This window comes from Montipora capricornis, chromosome 11 (assembly GCF_036669925.1).
Source record: "Montipora capricornis isolate CH-2021 chromosome 11, ASM3666992v2, whole genome shotgun sequence".
Lineage (NCBI taxonomy): Eukaryota > Metazoa > Cnidaria > Anthozoa > Scleractinia > Acroporidae > Montipora > Montipora capricornis.
In genome coordinates this window covers 33936214-33956069 of record NC_090893.1, presented here as the reverse complement: position 1 = coordinate 33956069, position 19856 = coordinate 33936214, and the positions used below count along the sequence as shown (strand labels likewise).

The following is a 19856-nucleotide window of genomic DNA, read 5'->3' as shown; positions in this document are numbered from 1 at the left end:
ATAAACCAAAAAGTCATTACTACGATTTCTCAGCTAAATTATTAATCTATTCCGTGCATGCATCCATGGCTTCCTTTTAAAATCGTTACATTAAACATGTTTTAATTTAATTTTTATTTTATTTATTTTGAGGTTTAAGATTTAAAAGGCACTAAAGAAGACAGAAACCTGGCAAATTCCTCTGACACCAGTCCATGTCTGATCAGCCTTTGAAGTGTGCGCCGGCACTCCGTCCTGCACAAAGGTCATAGCCTTCTATAAGCTAAACAGCTTTCTTTTCGTCGGTCTATCTGTAGTGTGCCGCCTTGAGGTTAACGGTTTCACATCTGTTTTCTAGAATTTCTTTAATTTAGTACTTGGAGGTAAAGGTCTGGCCACTGGCTAAGATGTGTAACTTCGTCAGACCACGACCCGTCATACCTCCCCACACCATCTTCGCACTTTGTTTCACCTGGTATGCCGGGGGAACCTCGCACTCCTGAGAGCCCCATGCGATGTGGTGTTCTGGATTTGGTTAATGAACTGGATACTTGCGACACTCATCTTTAAATAAGAAGTTCTCCCAATTCTCTGCCACGAGCTTGGAGTATTTTCTGGCAAATCTCAAACGAGGCCTTCTTTGCCCCTCACTTCACAGTGGTATCTTCTTTTACTTGAAAGCTTTCCACCCTTGCTCAATCTCCACACCGTTGTGCTCGAAACAAAGAGCTTGTTTCGAGCTTAAGCACGCGCGTTTTTGAGACGTGAACGGCAAGCGGAAGTGAACATTTCGCATGCCACGACAGTGGTGTCTCTCAGACTTTTATAGTAATCATCTCTAGTTTTGTGCCTAAGCTATAGCACAAAAGGTGACTGCCTGACAGTGACTGATTTTCTTGAAAGAGCAGAGAAAATCCAAAAGGCAATAAATACGAAAACAGACAATGTGTGGGGGAAAGTATGGCACGACAAAGAACGCGCGCTTGCACATTGGGCGCGAAAATTCAAAAGTATTGTCATTTATTCAAATGTTAGATTGAAATTGCTTCGAACGATTATTTAGATAAATTAATGTACTGAATCAGTTTCAATTTTTGCCTAAGATACATTAACTTCTTGAGACAAAATGCAAATTCAGTCGGAACGAACTTTTGAAACACCCTGTATATGGCATAGTGACAGTGGTGCTATTAAAATCATTGAGAGAAGAGTTGCCAAAATAGTTTCAACAGCTTGCACCATCATAGGTTGCGAGTTTGTTATTTCTGCTAGATGCCTAGCCTCATTCACAGGACAGATAGTTTCTACTGGTCCTGTGGTGGGGAATGTAAGTCGTATTATGACGCGACATTGTTCTATGTCTTCTGAGCGTGCACCTTATTGGATGCCTTTCTAGAACTGGATAAATACACGAAGGATTCGCTCTAAGTTTTTAACTCTTTTCGCTGTCGACAGGACTTAGGCTTAGCTGCATAATTCCGGAATCTTTTTGGGCATCATTTAGACATATCGAAAAGAATTTTAGAAACTCTCGGGAATTTAAAAAAAAAATTGACAATTTCCGAGAACTTTCGAGCAATTTGAACTTTCACCTGACATGTTGGAAACTTTTCACAGGCGAAAACGTTGACAAAACGTGTTTTTTTTGTATTCCAATCTACCAGGAGAGGGGTCAGTTCGTTCATATCCCTTCTTTATCAGCGGTTATTCACCAAAAAGGGGTCCTACGGGGCATCTAAGCAGCGGTTTCTCACCGTAGTTTCGGAATCCGGATCTTTGCTTGATAGCAAATATGGCAGACTTTGCACTATGAAAAAACGAAATTTATGAGAATTTTAGAGAGTTTTTTGAGAATTTTAGACATTTCTAAAATAATATTAGAGCTTTTGTATGGAAAATTCCAATTTTTCGGGAATTATGTAGCTAAGCCTGACAAGACTCATGGCGAAAACCATTTAAAAGTTGCCGGCATTTTGTGTTTTCGTTAAGGTGTGCCGCTGACTAGAAAAAAACTGCAGCGCGCTCCCAAAACCATATTTCGCGGTGCCGTCTACGATCGGGTGGGATTACTTCAACCGTGAAAAACGACGATTCCACAGTTGTTTCCGAGAGATTGTTGAAATTGCATGGCCGATGGAAAACTGATGAGGCGAAAGATATGTATGTTAAAGAGGCCGAGTCTAGCCGTTCAAGTATGTCCCGTAGCCTAGGTTTGTTTAGACTGCGAAGGCAGACGTATTTCCGGCGGTCGTTTCTCTCCCCCGAAAAGGAACAACAACTCGCTCATTGCCATTTTTCCCCATGTTTCGTATCCAAACCATAGTTCAGCTGATCCGAAGACAATGGATCGTTTTCACGTGACGTCATCATTTTCCAAAATCCAAAACAAAGGAGCCACGAAAGTTTTTATCCTCATCAGGCTTAAGAGGCGGTAAATTTGTATCCATTTGCAATTTTAAAACTCAATAGCGTGCTTTGTTTGGAAACCAGAGCATTTTTAATTTCAGAGTTACAGCGGTGCGTGACACGAGGGCACGATCGAGTTTATTGAGAAATATATATTTATCTCATGGTTTTGAGCCTTTTTAGAATTGAAAGCAGTAGGAAAAGTCCTTAGGTAAATAGCTGTTTGTTCAATATAGATGATCACTCGCCTAGATAGCCAAAGTAAGTAACAGATGTTGACACTATTTTCCGGCCGCCATATTGGTGCACCACAGAGGTACACCAACGTGGCGTTTTCATACTAGGCTCTATAAATTTCTGCGAAACATTTCGACGAATATCTGAAGTTTGGGCAAACGCACAGGCCTAAAACTTGGAGAAGTGTCTTCTTCATTTATCTTCTACAACATCACGAATTCTTGACTTTTTCCACTGGATGGTTTTCGATTTATTTTTTTATTGCGTGACAATGAAAACGATCTATTGAATATTCCCCATTCTTTATTTCTTCGTTTGTTTTACGGTGGCTATTTCAGCCAAAGACAAGGCAGTGATTCCCAGGGAATTTTAGCCGCAACACTTGATCTTTTAACAGGCTGTTAAGCGGAGAAATCACGACGATTATATTATTATCGTCAGTTGACTGTAAGCACGAGTATATCAACGGCAAAACTTGGTAAATCAGCGACTTTCCAAAACCCATTGGGAAATTTACATAAATATCCTTTCTCTCTTGAGCAATGTATTTGATGGACTCCTACTGGTGCGTATTCAAACTGTCAAATCCAAAAACATTGCAAACCTTGGTTGAACGCGTCGTTTAACGCTTAGTACGTCACAGAAATCGTTTGGCAACTCGAGCCCGCAGATGTTCCTTTTCGGGGAAGAGAATAATCTCGTAGCCAGAGTCCTCGGGCTTATTGGCCAGCGGGTGAGCGCCCGGAGAGACTCTGGGATAATCGACCCCATTTTCCCAGAAAACGTGGGTTCCGGTCTTATTACGTATGCTTGAGTTTAAACGGAAACAGAAAAGAGAAAACCGTAAACAGTAGAAATGGCGGGTTGAAAGTGTTCAATAAACACGAATTTTAGTCTTACACACAAAGAAACTCGAGAAATGATCATTGGTTTGCTGTAAGAGCAAGTGAAGATGAAACCTCGGACGCTTTCGGTAAGTGTACTTTTAGTGTTTCAGCGTACATTCCATCGTTCAGAATGCCATCGTGCAAGCAACACGATCAATAATTTTTTTGTGGAAACGACACAAATGTCCTCTTCCACTACAATCTGATGTTTCCTTAATTCTGAATGGCTTCGACAAGACCAAATTCCACGGATTTCTCCTCAGAGACTGAGGTAATGTTTTCACACGGTACTTTTGCAACAGCAGCAGTAATTACTTTTTAGCAGCGTGGGAAAATTCCTGTGCGGTATAAGACATAATTCAAACCTCGTCGTTTTATTATTTTTGTGATTTTATATAATTCTGAGGTAGAAAAAATCAAACAGCACTGAAACTAGTTTTAGATTTAGAATTTCCTTCCAAATTCTAGGGCTTCCGAATTACTTACCGACTTCCTGTCGGACTGCCACTGTTACGCAGACGGCCAATCAAAAATATAGGTCAAGTCGATTATCCCAGAGTCTCTCCTCCGGGGTAGATACGTTATGTATGGGGACATATATTGTACCGTATACATGAAACGTACCTTACTTATCTTGCTTAGCTTACTTAGACGCTTGGACTGCTTGAAGCGCTTGCATTCCTTGGTCTGCTTGAACTCCTTAAATTGCTTGATGTGCTTGGGTTGCTTGAAATGCTTGAAATGCTTAGGTTACTTTAGGTCCTTAGATTACTTGAGGTGCTTAGGTTGCTTGACATGCTTGAGGTGCTTAGGTTACTTGGGGTGCTTGAGATGCTTAGGTCGCTTGGGTTACTTGGGTTGCTTGAGATGCTTGGGTTGCTTGAGGTGCTTGGGCTACTTGGGTTGCTTAAGGTGCTTAGATTGCTTGAGGTGCTTGGGGTGCTTGGGGTGCTTGAGGTGCTTGGGTTGCTTGAGGTGCTTTGGTTGCTTGAGGTGCTTGAGTTGCTTAGATTGCTTGAGGTGCTTTGGGTGCTCGGGGTGCTTGGGTTGCTTGAGGTGCTTGGGTCGCTTGAGGTGCTTGGGTTGCTTAAGGTGCTTGGATTGCTTGAGGTGCTTTGGGTGCTCGAGGTGCTTGGGTTGCTTGAGGTGCTTGGGTTGCTTGAGGTGCTTGGGTTACTTGAGGTGCTTGGATTGCTTGAGGTGCTTGGGTTGCTTGAGAAACTTTGGTTGCTTGAGGTGCTTGAGGTGCTTGGGTTGCTTGAGGTGCTTAGGTTACTTGAGGTGCTTAGGTTACTTGAGGTGCTTGGGTTGCTTGAGGTGCTTAGGTTACTTGAGGTGCTTAGGTTACTTGAGGTGCTTGGGTTGCTTGAGATGCGTGGGGTACTTGAGGTGCTTGCGTTACTTGAGATGCTTGGGTTGCTTGAGGTGCTTGGGTTGCTTGAGGTGCTTGGGTTCCTTGAGGTGCTTAGATTGCTTGAGGTGCTTGGGTTGCTTGAGGTGCTTCGATTACTTGGGTTGCTTGAGGTGCTTAGATTGCTCCAGATACCTGGGGTGCTATAGGTGCTTGAGGTGCTTCGATTGCTTGGGGTGCTTGAGTTGCTTGGATTGCTTGAGGTGCTTAGATTACTTGAGGTGCTTGGGGTGCTTGGGTTGCTTGAGGTGCATTGGTTGCTTGAGGTGCTTGTGTTTCTTAGATTGCTTGAGGTGCTTGGGTTGCTTGCTCTGCTTGATTTGAAGTTTTACCGACAACGTGAGCGTACAAATGCATACCTCTCATTATTAATTTTTCCTATGAAACAGATCGTACCAAGTTTTAAATACTTCGCCCACATTGTACGCCGTGAAGGAGAGGGAATAATCATGATAGTTCTACGACAGAGCAGAGTTATTGTGGGTGAGTTTTCAATTTTCGTTATAAATACTTAACGCAATTCAGCAGACAATGTTTTCAATGCTCTTCTACATACTCTTTACTCGTTGATCAAGTGTTTTTCTATGATATAGAGGATAAGGAAGTTTCCGGGTTTTGGACAATGACATGATTGCTTTTTCGTTACTTGAAATAGATAAAGAGCGTTGGATAAGGAAGTTTCCGGGTTTTGGACAATGACATGATTGCTTTTTCGTGACTTGAAATAGATAAAGAGCGTTGGATAAGGAAGTTTCCGGGTTTTTGACAATGACGTGATTGCTTTTTCGTGACTTGAAATAGATAAAGAGCGTTGTATCGAAACAGTTTTCTTGAGTTGATGAGAGATCGTGATTGTTTGACACTGTGATTTTAAAAATATAACCATAAAAAATTAACAACACACCTCAACTTGTACAATAAATATACTTGTTCCGTTTTTAAACCCACTAACCAATGTGACCAAATCACCAGTGAGTATTAGCGCCCTTTCAGATGACAGTTTCAGTTCAAAGATATAAATATTTGCGTAACTTATAAATAAAAGCTTCACTAGTAGTAATCATTGATTAGGGATTACTGTCTTAGTCTATTTTGCTCAGTAACCTCCGGTATTGTTTAGAACGAAAAATGAGAGTGAAACGAGGATACATTTTCAATATGTAACAAAAGGTCCTGAAAAAGACCGGCAAATATCCAGTCGTCAGGTATTGATTTTGCTGTTCTTTGGGAGCTTTTCGCGGCCGGCCCCTGAAGAAAAACTCCTAAACGCAGTTCAACATTAAAACAAGCAACAGTTTGCCAGTTGAGGTGCAACTGCTAAAAATTAACGAAGTTGACCCTCTGACATACAAGGAAGTAAATGTTACCTACTGTAATGTTTTTGTGGTTTGATCAAGAGGATTTAAGCTACATATTTAACATTTACAGTAGCTATGATATTCATATCTCACAAGGTTAGTTCCAGATGAAAGAATCGGGCTGACTGGTTGGGAGGGTCAAGCACGGATATTTGGGTACATCAACTGGGTTGATAAACACACGTTGACTAGCGAAAGGGATTTTGAGCGTTGTTACCAAACTCTCATGTAATACAGGCAATAGTGTTGCTCAACCTTTGAGCCAATAGGTTACGGCACGTTCTGTAGTTGATACAAGGAAGGTTCCGATATAAATCGTCTTTATCAATACGTCTTATGAGCCGATATAAATCGTCTTTATCAATACGTCTTATGAGCAATCTTACGGTTGCACTGGATCGAGCCTGAAATGGAGACTGATGTGGGAGAATCTTTTCATGTGCAAAAGTTTTTTGCCTGTTCCATTTGCTAAAGGTTTTGGAGTTCAAATAGATCAAGGTCTACCTTAAAACACTCACGTTACATGCGATAAGTATTTTCCCAACCCTAACCGTGCTCTACAACTGAGATAACCGGTCGGCGGAAGCCAATCAGAGCGCGCGTAGAAGTACTGTTCACTTGCGTAGTATGTACTTATTTGTTATAGTCAAAGGATTTTAAATGTTGTTGTTAATTGTAAACTTATTTAGTAGTATTTTTATTTTTAAGTTGGAGATGAAAAACCCTTTTTAGGGAGGGACAATAAACGTATATGTGTATCACGTTTATCAACTTTTGCAAGGTGTAAGATTGAAACGACTTTCGGTTTTTATTTTTTCGGAGACGATGGCCTGGGAGTCTAATTTGATGTAAGAGCAAAAGCATAGGTCTCATGGGAAAGGAACAGTGTTGCAGTTGTACGAAGTGTTGTATTTAAATCACTACCCTGAGCATAGAAAGGTGTAGATCTTTAAGTACATTTGTCTCTTATCTGCTTTTACCTACCTTTCATGCTACTACTGTTGACTCATTTTGACTTAAGTTTTAACTTAAAAATCTGTACTAAAGACAAACTTGTTTTTCTTGATAAATTTTTACATTGCTATTAATTTTACAGTAGTAATACATTTCTTTTCCCTATTTTTTATATTTTTACAAATTACAGTTGTTTGAAGTTTATGTTATAGTTTGTTGTTTAAAATAGTTTTGCAAGCGTGACAACCATGAAGTTTTGAAGCGCTGGGTTTCCGCTTTTAATTTATCACTTTGTGTATATCCAGCTTGAGCAGAACTAGTAACTGATGTTAGTAGAGACAAATGAAATGGTTGAATTTTCCTTTATGCGTGTTTTGTTTTGTTCTGAGTCGTAATTCTGGGCGTATTCCATTGCACCTTCAAAGGAAAATGTTTCAAGCCATGAAATAATTATATAAGACTGACCTTTCAGAATAAATTGATCACAGTTTAGCAAAAGGCTTTTCGATCGGTTACCTAGCGTGTTTACTAACAACTCGCGAAGCAAGGGATACATTCTGTGTCAAAATGATGGCAAGCGATCGGGTTTTTGTTTTGTTTTTTTCAAGTGTTATAACGTTTGACAGGAAATGTGAGAATTCAACACAAAGATCTTAATCGCCCAACTCTTGAGGTCGACGAAAACGTCACCTCAAAATATAATTTGGAGAATGTTGGCCTCCCAATAACAGTGTTCTCTAACTTAGTCCCGGAGTTAAGTTTTGTATGGTTATATTTTTAAAATCACAGTGTCACAACAATCACGATCTCTCATCAACTCAAGAAAACTGTTTCGATACAACGCTCTTTATCTATTTCAAGTAACGAAAAAGCAATCATGTCATTGTCCAAAACCCGGAAACTTCCTTATCCTCTATATCATAGAAAAACACGTGATCAACGAGTAAAGGGTATGTAGAAGGGCATTAAAAACATTGTCTGCTGAATTGCGTTAAGTATTTATAACGAAAATTGAAAACTCACCCACAATAACTCTGCTCTGTCGTAGAACTATCATGATTATACCCTCTCCTTCACGGCGTACAATGTGGGCGAAGTATTTAAAACTAACTTGGTACGATCTGTTTCATAGGAAAATTAATAATGAGAGGTATGCATTTGTACGCTCACGTTGTCGGTAAAACTTCAAATCTGATGATTCCACATAGACGTTATGCAGAGTACCGCAAAAATATGGGTGGTATCGAAAACAAAGCACTCGAAAACGATGAAGGAAGCACGAAGCATCCAAAACCCTCAATTAGTCCAAAAAATTAACGAACCTACGGAGGCTACGAAAGCACTTAAGGGACATTTTAGTTTTTTTTTCTAAATTTGACCTTGTTTTTTGGTTCTTCCAATCGAAGTTAATTTTTGTGAACATCCGAGTTTTTCTTTTATTTGCCGATTATTTGTGAGTACAGTGTGGCCCAGTGGTTAGGGCGCTTGCCTTGAGATCCGGAGATCCCGGGTTCAAAATGCATGCCACACGAGCAGCACGATTATTTTGAATCCTTTAACGTCTTTAACCAATGATATTCTGGTTTTGTGTCGTTCTCATTGGCGACCGCGTCGTAAATCTTAAAGTCCCTTTTATAAATGTAAGAAAGCGCGAGAAAAGAGGATTACTCTTTCAAAAAAAACAGTGATTCGAATACATGCAGACGACACTAAGGTACATTTTCCGTAAAAGCTGTAATAAGACCCCACTTTGTTCTAATAAGACCGACCCACTTTAATTGGCTCCCCACCAACAAAGTTGCAATGACCAAAAGTGTGCAATAAGTTCGAGGTATCCAGGTATCCTCAGAGAATGGTCATTGCTACGTAAAGCGAAACATTTACTGGTACAACAGCTGCAAAGAAACTCTTGCGGGTTGCAGAGGAAACGTGAGCTTTTAACGAGTTTTCCGAACTATGCAAAAGGCTTAAAACGTATACAGAAGAGCCAAATGACGTTCCACGCACATTATAAATCAAGCCGTAAGCAGAGCAAGCAACCCAAGCACCTCAAGCAATCTAAGCAACTCAAGCACCTCAAGCAACCAAAGCACCTCAAGCAACCAAAGCACCTCAAGCAACCCAAGCACCCCAAGCATCTCAAGTAATCTAAGCACCTCAAGCAACCCAAGCAACTCAAGCACCCCAAGCAATCGAAGCACCTCAAGCAACCCAAGCACCTCAAGCACCCCAAGCATCTCAAGCAATCTAAGCACCTCAAGCAACCCAAGTAATCGAAGCACCTCAAGCAACCCAAGAACCTCAAGCAATCGAAGCACCTCAAGCACCTCAAGCAACCCAAGCACCTCAAGCACCTCAAGCAACCCAAGCACCTCAAGCGACCCAAGCATTTCAAGGAACCCAAGCACCTCACGTACCCCAAGCATCTCAAGCAACCCAAGCACCTCAAGCATCTCAAGCAACCTGAGCACCTCAAGCACCCCAAGCACCTCAAGTAACCTAAGCACCTCAAGCATCTCAAGCAACCCAAGCACCTCAAGTAACCTAAGGACCTCAAGTAACCTAAGCACCTCAAGCAACCCAAGCAACCCAAGCACCTCAAGCAACCCAAGCACCTCAAGCAACCCAAGCAACTCAAGCACCTCAAGCAACCAAAGCACCTCAAGCAACCAAAGCACCTCAAGCACCTCAAGCAACCCAAGCACCTCAAGCACCCCAAGCATCTCAAGCAATCTAAGCACCTCAAGCTCCTCAAGTACCCCAAGTAATCGAAGCACCTCAAGCAACCCAAGCACCTCAAACACCTCAAGCAACCAAAGCACCTCAAGCAACCCAAGCATCTCAAGCAACCCAAGCATCTCAAGGAACCCAAGCACCTCAAGTACCCCAAGCATCTCAAGCAACCCAAGCACCTCAAGTAACCTAAGCACCTCAAGCACCCCAAGCATCTCAAGCAATCTAAGCACCTCAAGCTCCTCAAGTACCCCAAGTAATCGAAGCACCTCAAGCAACCCAAGCACCTCAAGCAATCTAAGCACCTCAAGGAACCCAAGCACCTCAAGGACCCCAAGCACCTCAAGCAATCGAAGCACCTCAAGCACCTCAAGCAACCCAAGCATCTCAAGTAACCCAAGCACCTCAAGTAACCTAAGCACCTCAAGCATCTCAAGCAACCTGAGCACCTCAAGCACCCAAAGCACCTCAAGCACCCAAAGCACCTCAAGCACCCCAAGCACCTCGAGTAACCTAAGCACCTCAAGCAACTCAAGCAACCCAAGCACCTCAAGTAACCTAAGGACCTCAAGTAACCTAAGCACCTCAAGCACCTCAAACAACCCAAGCACCTCAAGCAACCCAAGCATCTCAAGCAACCCAAGCACCTGAAGCACCCCAAGCACCTCAAGCACCTCAAGCAACCCAAGCACCCCAAGCAACCCAAGCACCCCAAGCAACCCAAGCACCCCAAGCACCTCAAGCACCTCAGGGAACCTAAGCACCTCAAGTAATCTAAGCACCTCAAGTAACCTAAGCATCTCAAGCAACCCAAGCACATCAAGCAATTTAAGCATTTCAAGCAGATCAAGGAATGCAAGCGCTTCAAGCAATCCAAGCGTCTAAGTAAGCTAAGCAAGATAAGTAAGGTACATATTATGTATACGGTACAATATATGTCCCCATACATAACGTACCCTCTCCGGGCGCTCGCCCGCTGACCAAGAATGCGTTCGCAGGCTAAGAAATTGAGTAGTTCTTGTATACGATCTTCCTTAACATTGTGCTTCGGTTCGCGTGCGATCCTCCCATACCTCGTGGTCCAGTTTGCTTTATGGATCTATAAGATAAAAATGATTTACGTTCGTTTGACCGTAATTCCATTTTAGCGTCAAAAGTGTTAATTTCCGAACTTTCGTCACGCGCGATATTGCGTGATTTTCGAATATTTTTGCTTCAGTCAAACTTCAGTCTCAATCCTTCCGTCCTGTTGGTCATTTTTTTGCTGGATACTGCCTGTGAGCTTCAGTTAGAGAATGGGATTGTCCTTGCAGGTAATCCGTTAGCCTCAATTGCTTTGATAATTTTTTTTTATGGTTACTTTTACTCTTTTGGGAAATCAATTAGACGATCTGCAAATCAAATAAGATCATTGGCGGACGGCGCGACTACGCGGCCAGTTCTTTGCGTTGCAAACTAAATTTAAGGTTGAGGCTTTTTTAGAGTGACTTACAGTTAATATCTTCGACAATGAAGAATGCTTCTTTTGAGCAAGTAAGGTAGTAACATTTCTTTTGCATGGTGAGCGCTGTTCTTATTTGCGACTCTGCGCAAAGCTCAAGTTTCGCAACACGTTGTCGCTGGGAGCTGGTCGTCACAGATAATGAAACAACTTTCTCTGTTGTAAAGAAGCCTAACAAAATCCAGACTTAAACGGGACGCGAAGCCAAGACCATGCTATTGCGCTGTACACTGCTGCGAGATGTCAATTGCAAGCTTTCTCTTCGACTGTGTGGTCCTGGCAAGTGGCAATCGTGTGTATTGTTCACTTATATGCCGAACCAAAATGGCAGAACCATTGTTATGCTCGCTTTGTTATTTTGTTTTATGGACGTTAATTATTCTGGATCCGATAAATGAAAGACAAGCATCGCGGTGCCTCTCAAGATCATACATTTTCAGCTGCAGCCATCGAACTAAGGCCATCGGACTCCAGGAGCGAGTATGTTTCCACTTAGCCATGGAGGAAACTGAGATAAGCGTGGTGATTTGCTTCATATTTAAATCTTTCATGGCGGCCAGTTTTGACCACATGAAGCAAGACTGCTTTTTTAGTTCATTCAAGGCCACTGCAGGTGAGACATTGCGATAAAACAGATGTAGACAGAATTTGCGGGAGTGATTTCAGCTGTGCTTTCACAGGTCGCATAACCTCCCACAAACAGTCCAAAATAACTGCGATGAAGTTGATCAGGCACAAATGTGCAAAGGAAGGAAAACTTGTTTGTATATAGTTTCATAAGTAGTGTTAAATCATAAGTCTACTTCCGGAAAAAAATTGTTTCCTATATCTATTATTTCGCGACATTCAGATTGCGTGGATCAGGAAATCACAACAACATATAGGAGCTCAGAAGACGACGCGTTCGTCAAGTATTCATTGTCCAGAGTCCAGTCGAAGCTGAAATACAAGCCGCGAGGGTGATGAGCTAATTCACATAGCATTCTTCCCTCATTTCAACAAATGAGCACCGAAGTCGGCAAGAATTCCTTTCTCAGGACACTAAATACGAGAAAAATACGAGTAGAATAATAAAACACAGCATGTAGTGTGACGCTGATAAAAAATAAAGCAGCTTTTTCTCTCGGAATACCTGAAAGGTATCCGAGTTATAATCTCGGTTGACTTTTTTCGATGCAACAAACTGCAAAGAGAATTTCAGGTATTCCCAGTAATTAAAACGCGGGGATTTCATTGATTAAAAGCTATGCGCGATAACCCCTTGGCAGAGGTTGCAATTAAAAATATAAACATCTTCCAGATGCAAAACAAACTTGTGAACACACGAACCGAAAAGCTTGCGGAAGATAAACATAACGAACACGGAAGCGAATAAAAGGATCTTAAATAAAAATCCACGTTATCTCTCTCTTTGTTGATTGGTAATATAGCCATGCGTCTTGAAATAAATAGATTTATTGGGTAATTACTCGGCTGACTTTGTTCGGTGCAGCAAAATGGACAGTGCAAATTACGAGGCGGTGGTGTGACCGTGTGAATGGTAATTGTTGCTACTTTTAGAACAAAACCGAGACAAGTTTGTTTTGATAACTAAAATATGCGTTAAATTCCTTTTATTATTTGACCAAGCCAAGTGCGACCTACTTGTCGCAACGAGGTCAAAAACTTGTCCATGTGGACAAATCTTCAGAAGCGCGGTCGTCCTGCCTCAGAGCACAACTTTTCGAGAACAGCAAACAAAGAACGTTTTTCTTGTGATTAAAATGTCAGTCAATTCACTGAATTCAGAGAGCCTTGAAGTATGTCTCTTTTCCTTGTGACCCTCGCATAGGGAAGATACCTGTTTACAAACACATTGACGTCAAATTTCTTTTGATATTCAAATTTGCCAACCACCGAGCAATAGAGCCCCCTGGTTTTGACATCCAATAAGGCTAATATCAATAGGTGACGGTTTCGATACTTCACTAGTTTAATAACTCACCGTTTCAACTCACAAAAATCCTATGATTCACAATCACAACATTCGATCAACTTGTTTATCTTGTTACTGTGCAGTTTTTCTTATCTGGTTTAACGTGCATGTTTAGAAGCGGAAATGACAGATCATAATAAGTCACGAACAGTCTCCGATAGCAACTTTTCCGTTTTTTGGGAGAGAGATTCAGACTTGATGAACGCAAATGAAGCACAAGACCGGTATAGGCCAAGGCAGTTGTTTTGGAGCCACCATCAAGGCGGAAATCTGCAGCAATTTTCGCCGAACACCTTTCTGCTGGCAAGGACACTTTTATTAGTTTGGCGTTAGGCAAGCAACAGGACGTTAAAAATCGATTTTTCGATACTCGATAAATATCGATACAAATACTTAATCGATACTAATTAAGTGATTATTATCGAAAATCGATAAAAGTCGATCGCAAAAGCTTGTGTGATTATCGATTTCGATCGATTATTTTATTTACGTTCGATTTCTATCGATTTTTATCGATTTTTATCAATTTTTATCGTAAGAATACATCGTTCCTCCTCACTTCAGCCAGCTTTGGATTTGACTTAAGAGGCAAATAAGTAAGTTAGCAGAAGTTAGGTAGGTAGGTAGGTAGGGAGACTGTACTCAGCCATTTTGTTTAGGCTGGGTTAATCAGGAACTGGCCTTAATGGCGTGAGAGTTCCAAAGCTTGCACCTTGAATTCGCTGAACAATGTAGTTTTATTCTAGTCTCCTGTCCCTAATTTTGTACACTCTATATGTCAAACAATTATACTAGGAGTATTTGTCTATGCAATTTATTTGATTATATTATCCTGTGTGTTTGTAAATTAAGTAGTCATTTGATTAAAAATAAGACACAAACAGCAGTGATAAACATATTGAACTTGTTCATTTTGATTATGACTTGACGTTTCGTATGTGCTCTACATACATTTTCAAAAGTAACCGTTGTTTATCACTGCTGTTTGTGTCTTATTTTTAATCAAACTACGATGGCCCGAGAACAAAAGTATTTACGATGCAGTTTTTAAGTAGTCATTTATTTGTTGTTTAAGTATTTTAGTTAAAGCCTTCTTTTATTCATGCAAATTCTTCTCATTATGTTTGCTGACCATACGCCATTTAAGCCTCTTCTGTATTTCTCAGAGTCTGATATGTAACAATAAAGGAATAAAGGTACGTTGTTTTAAATTGAGGAGACTTGGACATCCACTCCTTTAACTTAAGTTTAAAAGTTTTAATCTTTTTAACGCAAGACAACATATTCTCAAGCTGTGACAGCTGAAAATAGAAGTGCTACAATAAAGTCAGTTCTAGCAGAAACATTTTCAGACCATAAACGATTATAGCTACACAGAAGAAGACCTATCGCATAGACCCGCAACGTTCTCACGTCCAACATAACAATATAAGCTAATTAACAACCACAATGCACGATGTAATGTCGTATTACAACATTCCCCTTTCTTAAAAATTACGTCATCAATGCCAAAAAAAAAAGAATGATAAAACGTCTTTTTTCCCTTTTCATTTTATACTTAAAAGAAAGAGAAAAATAAAAACAAGCCTATTCTTGTACAGTTTTCTTAAATTAAATTTTCTAATGCCTCTACATTTCTTCAGCCAGTCTCAAAGGTGGTCTAACGTTACGTCGTGGCCGAGACAGCGATGCTGACCAGGCCCAGATCTGGAGTGCACTGCTTCTGCAATGACGCCAGGGACGGCTGGTTAGTGACATTTACGTTCGTTTGAACGTAATTCCATTTTAGCGTCAAAAGTCTTAATTTCCGAACTTTCGTCACGCGTGATATTGCGTGATTTTCGAATATTTTTGCTTCAGTCAAACTTCAGTCTCAATCCTTCCGTCCTGTTGGTCATTTTTTGCTGGATACTGCCTGTGAGCTTCAGTTAGAGAATGGAATTGTGCTTGCAGGTAATCCATTAGCCTCAATTGCTTTGATAAATTTTTTAATGGTTACTTTTACTCTTTTGGGAAATCAATTAGACGATCTGCAAATCAAATAAGATCGTTGGCGGACAGCGCGACTACGCGGCCAGTTATTTACTTTGCAAAGTTTGAGTCGTTTTTAGAGTGACGTACAGTTAATATCAAGGCGACATTGAAAAGTGCTTCGTTTGGAGAAAGTAAGTTAGTAACATTTCTTTTTCATGGTAAGCTCTGTTCTTATTTGCGACTATGCGCGAAGCCCAAGTTACGCAACAGGTTGTCGCTGGGAGGTGGTCGTCACAGATGATGGACTTTCTCTATTGTAGTGAAGCCCAACAAAATCGAAACTTAAACGGGACTCGAAGTCAAGACCATGCTATTGCGCTGTACACTGCTGCGAGATGTCAATTGCAAGCTTTCTCTTCGACTGTGTGGTCCTGGCAAGTGGCAATCGTGTGTATTGTTCACTTACATGCCGAACCAAAATGGCAATGTTGTTTGCTATTTTGTTTTATGGACGTTAATTATTCTGGATCCGGTAAATGAAAGACAAGCATCGCGGTGTCCCTCAAGATCATATATTTAGAGATTTATGAATCAGCTGCAGCCATCGCGCCTCGAACTCAGGCCATCGGACTCCAGGAGCGAGAATGTTCCCATTTAGCCATCGAAGAAACTGAGGTAGCGTGGTGATTTGCTTAATATTTAAATCTTTCATGACGGCCACCTTAATTTGACCACATGAAGCAAGACTTTGCTGTTTTAGTTAATTCAAGCCCACTGCGGATGAGACATGGCAATGAAACAGATGTAGACAGAATTTGCGGAAGTGATTTCACAGTTCGCATAACCTCCTACAAAAAAGTCGAAATTAACTGCGATGAAGTTGATCAGGCACAAATGTGCAAAGGAAAGAAGTATTGTATGTATATGGTTTAATAAATAGTATAAATCATAAGTTTACTTCCGGAAAAATTGTTTCCAATATCTATTATTTCGCGACATTCCGATTGCGTGGATCAGGAAATCACAACAGAAGGCTTAGAAGCGAGGGTGATGAGTTAAGTTCACAGCTCATTTCACATAGTTTGCTTCCCTCATTTCAACGAATGAGCACCGAAATCGGCAAGAATTCCTTTCTCAGAACACTAAATACGAGAAAAATACGAGTAACATAATAAAACACAGCATGTAGTGTGACGCTGATAAAAAATAAAGCAGCTTTTCTTTCGGAATACCTGAAAGGTATCCGAATTATAATCTCGGTTGACTTTTTTCGATGCAACAAAATGCAAAGAGAATTTCAGGTATTCCCAGTAATTAAAACGCGGGGATTTCATTGATTAAAAGCTATGCGCGATAACCCCTAGGTAGACGTTGTAATTAAAAATATAAATATCTTCCAGATGCAAAACAAACTTGTGAATACACGAACCGAAAAGCTTGCGGAAGATAAACATGACGAACACGGAAGCGAATAAAAGGATCCTAAATAAAAATCCACGTTATCTCTCTCTTTGTTGATTGGTAATGTAGCCATGCGTCTTAAAATAAATTGAGTTATTGGGTAATTACTCGGCTGACTTTGTTCGGTGTAGCAAAATGGACAGTACAAATTACGAGGCGGTGGTGTGACCGTGTGAATGGTAATTGTTGCTACTTTTAGGACAAAACGGAGACAAGTTTGTTTTGATAACTAAAATATACGTTAAATTCCTTTTATTAGTTGACCAAGCCAAGTGCGACCTACTTGTCGCAACGAGGTGAAAAACTTGTCCATGTGGACAAATCTTCAGTGGACAAATCGTCCTGCCTCAGAGCACAACTTTTCGCGAACAGCAAACAAAGAATGTTTTTCTTGTGATTAAAATGTCAGTCAATTCAGAGAACCTTGAAGTTCTCTTCGCTTCACATGTCACTTTTCCTTGTGACCCTCGCATAGGGAAGATACCTGTTTACAAACACATTGACGTCAAATTTTTTTTGATATTCAAATTTCCCAACCACCGAGCAATAGAGCCCTTCGTTTTGGCATCCAATAAGGCTAATATCAATAGGTGACAGTTCCGATACTTCACTAGTTAAATAACTCACCGTTTCAACTCACAAAAATCCTATGGTTCACAATCACAATATTCGATCAACTTTGTTTGTCTTGTTACTGTGCAGTTTTTCTTATCTGGTAAATTTAACGTGCATGTTTAGAAGCGGAAATGACAGATCATAATAAGTCACGAACAGTCTCCGGAGCAACTTTTCCGTTTTTTTGGAGAGAGATTCAGACTTAATGAACGCAATTGAAGCACAAGACCGGTATAGGCCAAGGTAGTTGTTTTGGAGCCACCATCAAGGCGGAAATCTGCAGCAATATTCGCCGAACACCTTCTGCTGGCAACGACACTTTTTATTAGTTTGGCGTCTGGCAAGCAAGAGCAAGAAAGAATCCTTACTCTTTCAGCATCGTTAGCTGCAATTACGATCAGAACATTGAAATGAAAGCCAAGAAACAGAGCGATCTGGCGCTGATTCATGGCAGCCGTTTCTATTGGGAAATGAGAATAATTAGCATGCGGCAAAAGTATTTAGTGACGGTACTATGTTTACTTTCCGTTTATATCTGTACAGATGCAGCCCCAAAACGCATAAGCCACTTTAAGGAAGTGTTTTGAAAACGTTTTTGCAAAGATCTGATGAGTAAAGTATGTTCGAGAGTTGTTGAGTGAGGTTGGGTGCTGTTTAGGTAGTGTGGGGTGTGCGTGATAACAAAGATGTAAGATGTAAATACACGATGTAATGTCGTATTACAACATTCCCCTTTCTTAAAAAAAATTACGTCATCAATACCAAAAAGAAAAAAAGAGTGATAAAACGTCTTTACATTTTTTCCCTTTTCATTTTATAGTTAAAAGAAAGAGACAAAGTAAAAACAAGCCTATTCTTGTACAGTTGTCTTAAATTAGGAAAAGTCTTAAATTTTCTAATGCCTCTACATTTCGTCAGCCAGTCTTAAAGGTGGTCTAACGTTAAGTCTCGGCCGAGACTGTTGAGAAAGTTGAGTTGTATTGTTTGACGGTAGTTTTCTTTAACAATTTGTGATTCCTTAAATTGTATTTAAATCGGAATATTGGGATTTTTCATTATTTTTTTCATGTGGTTTAAGTAATAAAATTGCTGACACATTAAAATATAGAGCAGGGATATAGGTTTTCAACAATGTGTGGTACCTTTTGTCACATGCTTTTTCCATTTCCGGCATTCTTTAATTTATAGCCCACAATTTTATGAAAAGTAGGTCACGTGATGGTCTACCTGCCTGTAAAGGGCCCGTTAAAATTTAAACACAAAAATTGCTTTCAAAATAATACTGTAGAGAAAAAAAAATTAACACGTTATTTGCGGGAGAAATAATCCATCGAGTTTGGACTCGAGTTCGAGTTCGAGTTGAAGATCGAGTTCAGACTTATGTTGAGCGCCTCAGTGTGTTCTCTTGGTTTTCGTGCGCTTACTAGTGAAGGCATACAGTGCATCAATTTTCTTATATAAACACGCAGTTGACATGTTTAATGAATTTTTGTTTTCTTTGGGCGATTTTGGAAGAATCTGCCTACCCCGCCTTACGGCGTCTTTGATATTTTTGGTCCACTGACAAATTTTTCCAAATTTTGCTCGCCGCGTGATTAGGAAAAGCTCCAATTTTGACCCAATTTAAAACAAAACAAATAAAATTCGTACTAGTGCAACCCCCTCCCTATAGACAACCCTAACTAAATATCTAAACCTACCGAAGCCGCAGAACATTTCCTGTCATCTCCTAACAACACACTGCCAACGACATGCAATTAATTCTGTTCCATCCGAGACTCTATCCGTAAGGCCACAGAAGTTTTATTTTGTAATCCAAAAAGGCAGAACATTTGATCCCGATGGTCTGAACATCCACGAAGAATCAGACTGTTCCGTTCTATGCTATGTGATTATTTTTTAATATAAGCTTATCTACACTGTGTTTCACTGTGTTTCCGGAACATATTACGAAAATATGCTACATATGCTTGAAATATGCTTCTTGTACCTGAAGAAGCCTGGTTTGGCCAGCCGAAATATCGATATACCTTCAAAAAATTCAACCCACCTTGTGTCGCTTTTGAAACAGACGGGCATGCTCGTGGGAAATTTTGAATTTAACCCCTAAAGGAGACCATCTGGGCGTGGCTCAAGCTTTTTGTGAACCCTGAAGGAGACCAATCTGGGCGTGGCTTAAGCAAATTTTGAACCCTAAAAACAAGTTTAAAAACAAAATTGAATTTCTGTTTTGTTGAATTCTGTGTTTATTTGCGGGACCCGAAACGAGACCTTAAAATATTCGCGCTTTGCCCGGAACACCCTAAGCGAGACCAAAATTCAAAATTTACACCCCTAAGCGAGACGACGAGCATCCCCGTCTGTT

General features: G+C 40.5%; 1 protein-coding gene across 3 annotated transcripts in view; it reads left to right on the top strand.

Moving 5' to 3' along the window:
• Positions 1-3404: 3404 nt before the first annotated feature.
• Positions 3405-19856, top strand: part of LOC138024830 (ferric-chelate reductase 1-like) — a 106050-nt gene continuing 89598 nt past the window's right edge. The window contains exon 1 of one of the 3 annotated variants that reach the window (XM_068872006.1): positions 3405-3595. In XM_068872006.1, coding sequence (XP_068728107.1) covers positions 3575-3595 — 21 coding nt within the window. In that variant the 5' untranslated portion in view covers positions 3405-3574. Of the gene's footprint in view, positions 3596-11112; positions 11279-15301; positions 15395-19856 lie in introns of those variants that run through there. The other 2 variants (XM_068872007.1, XM_068872008.1) reach the window with 2 other exon arrangements.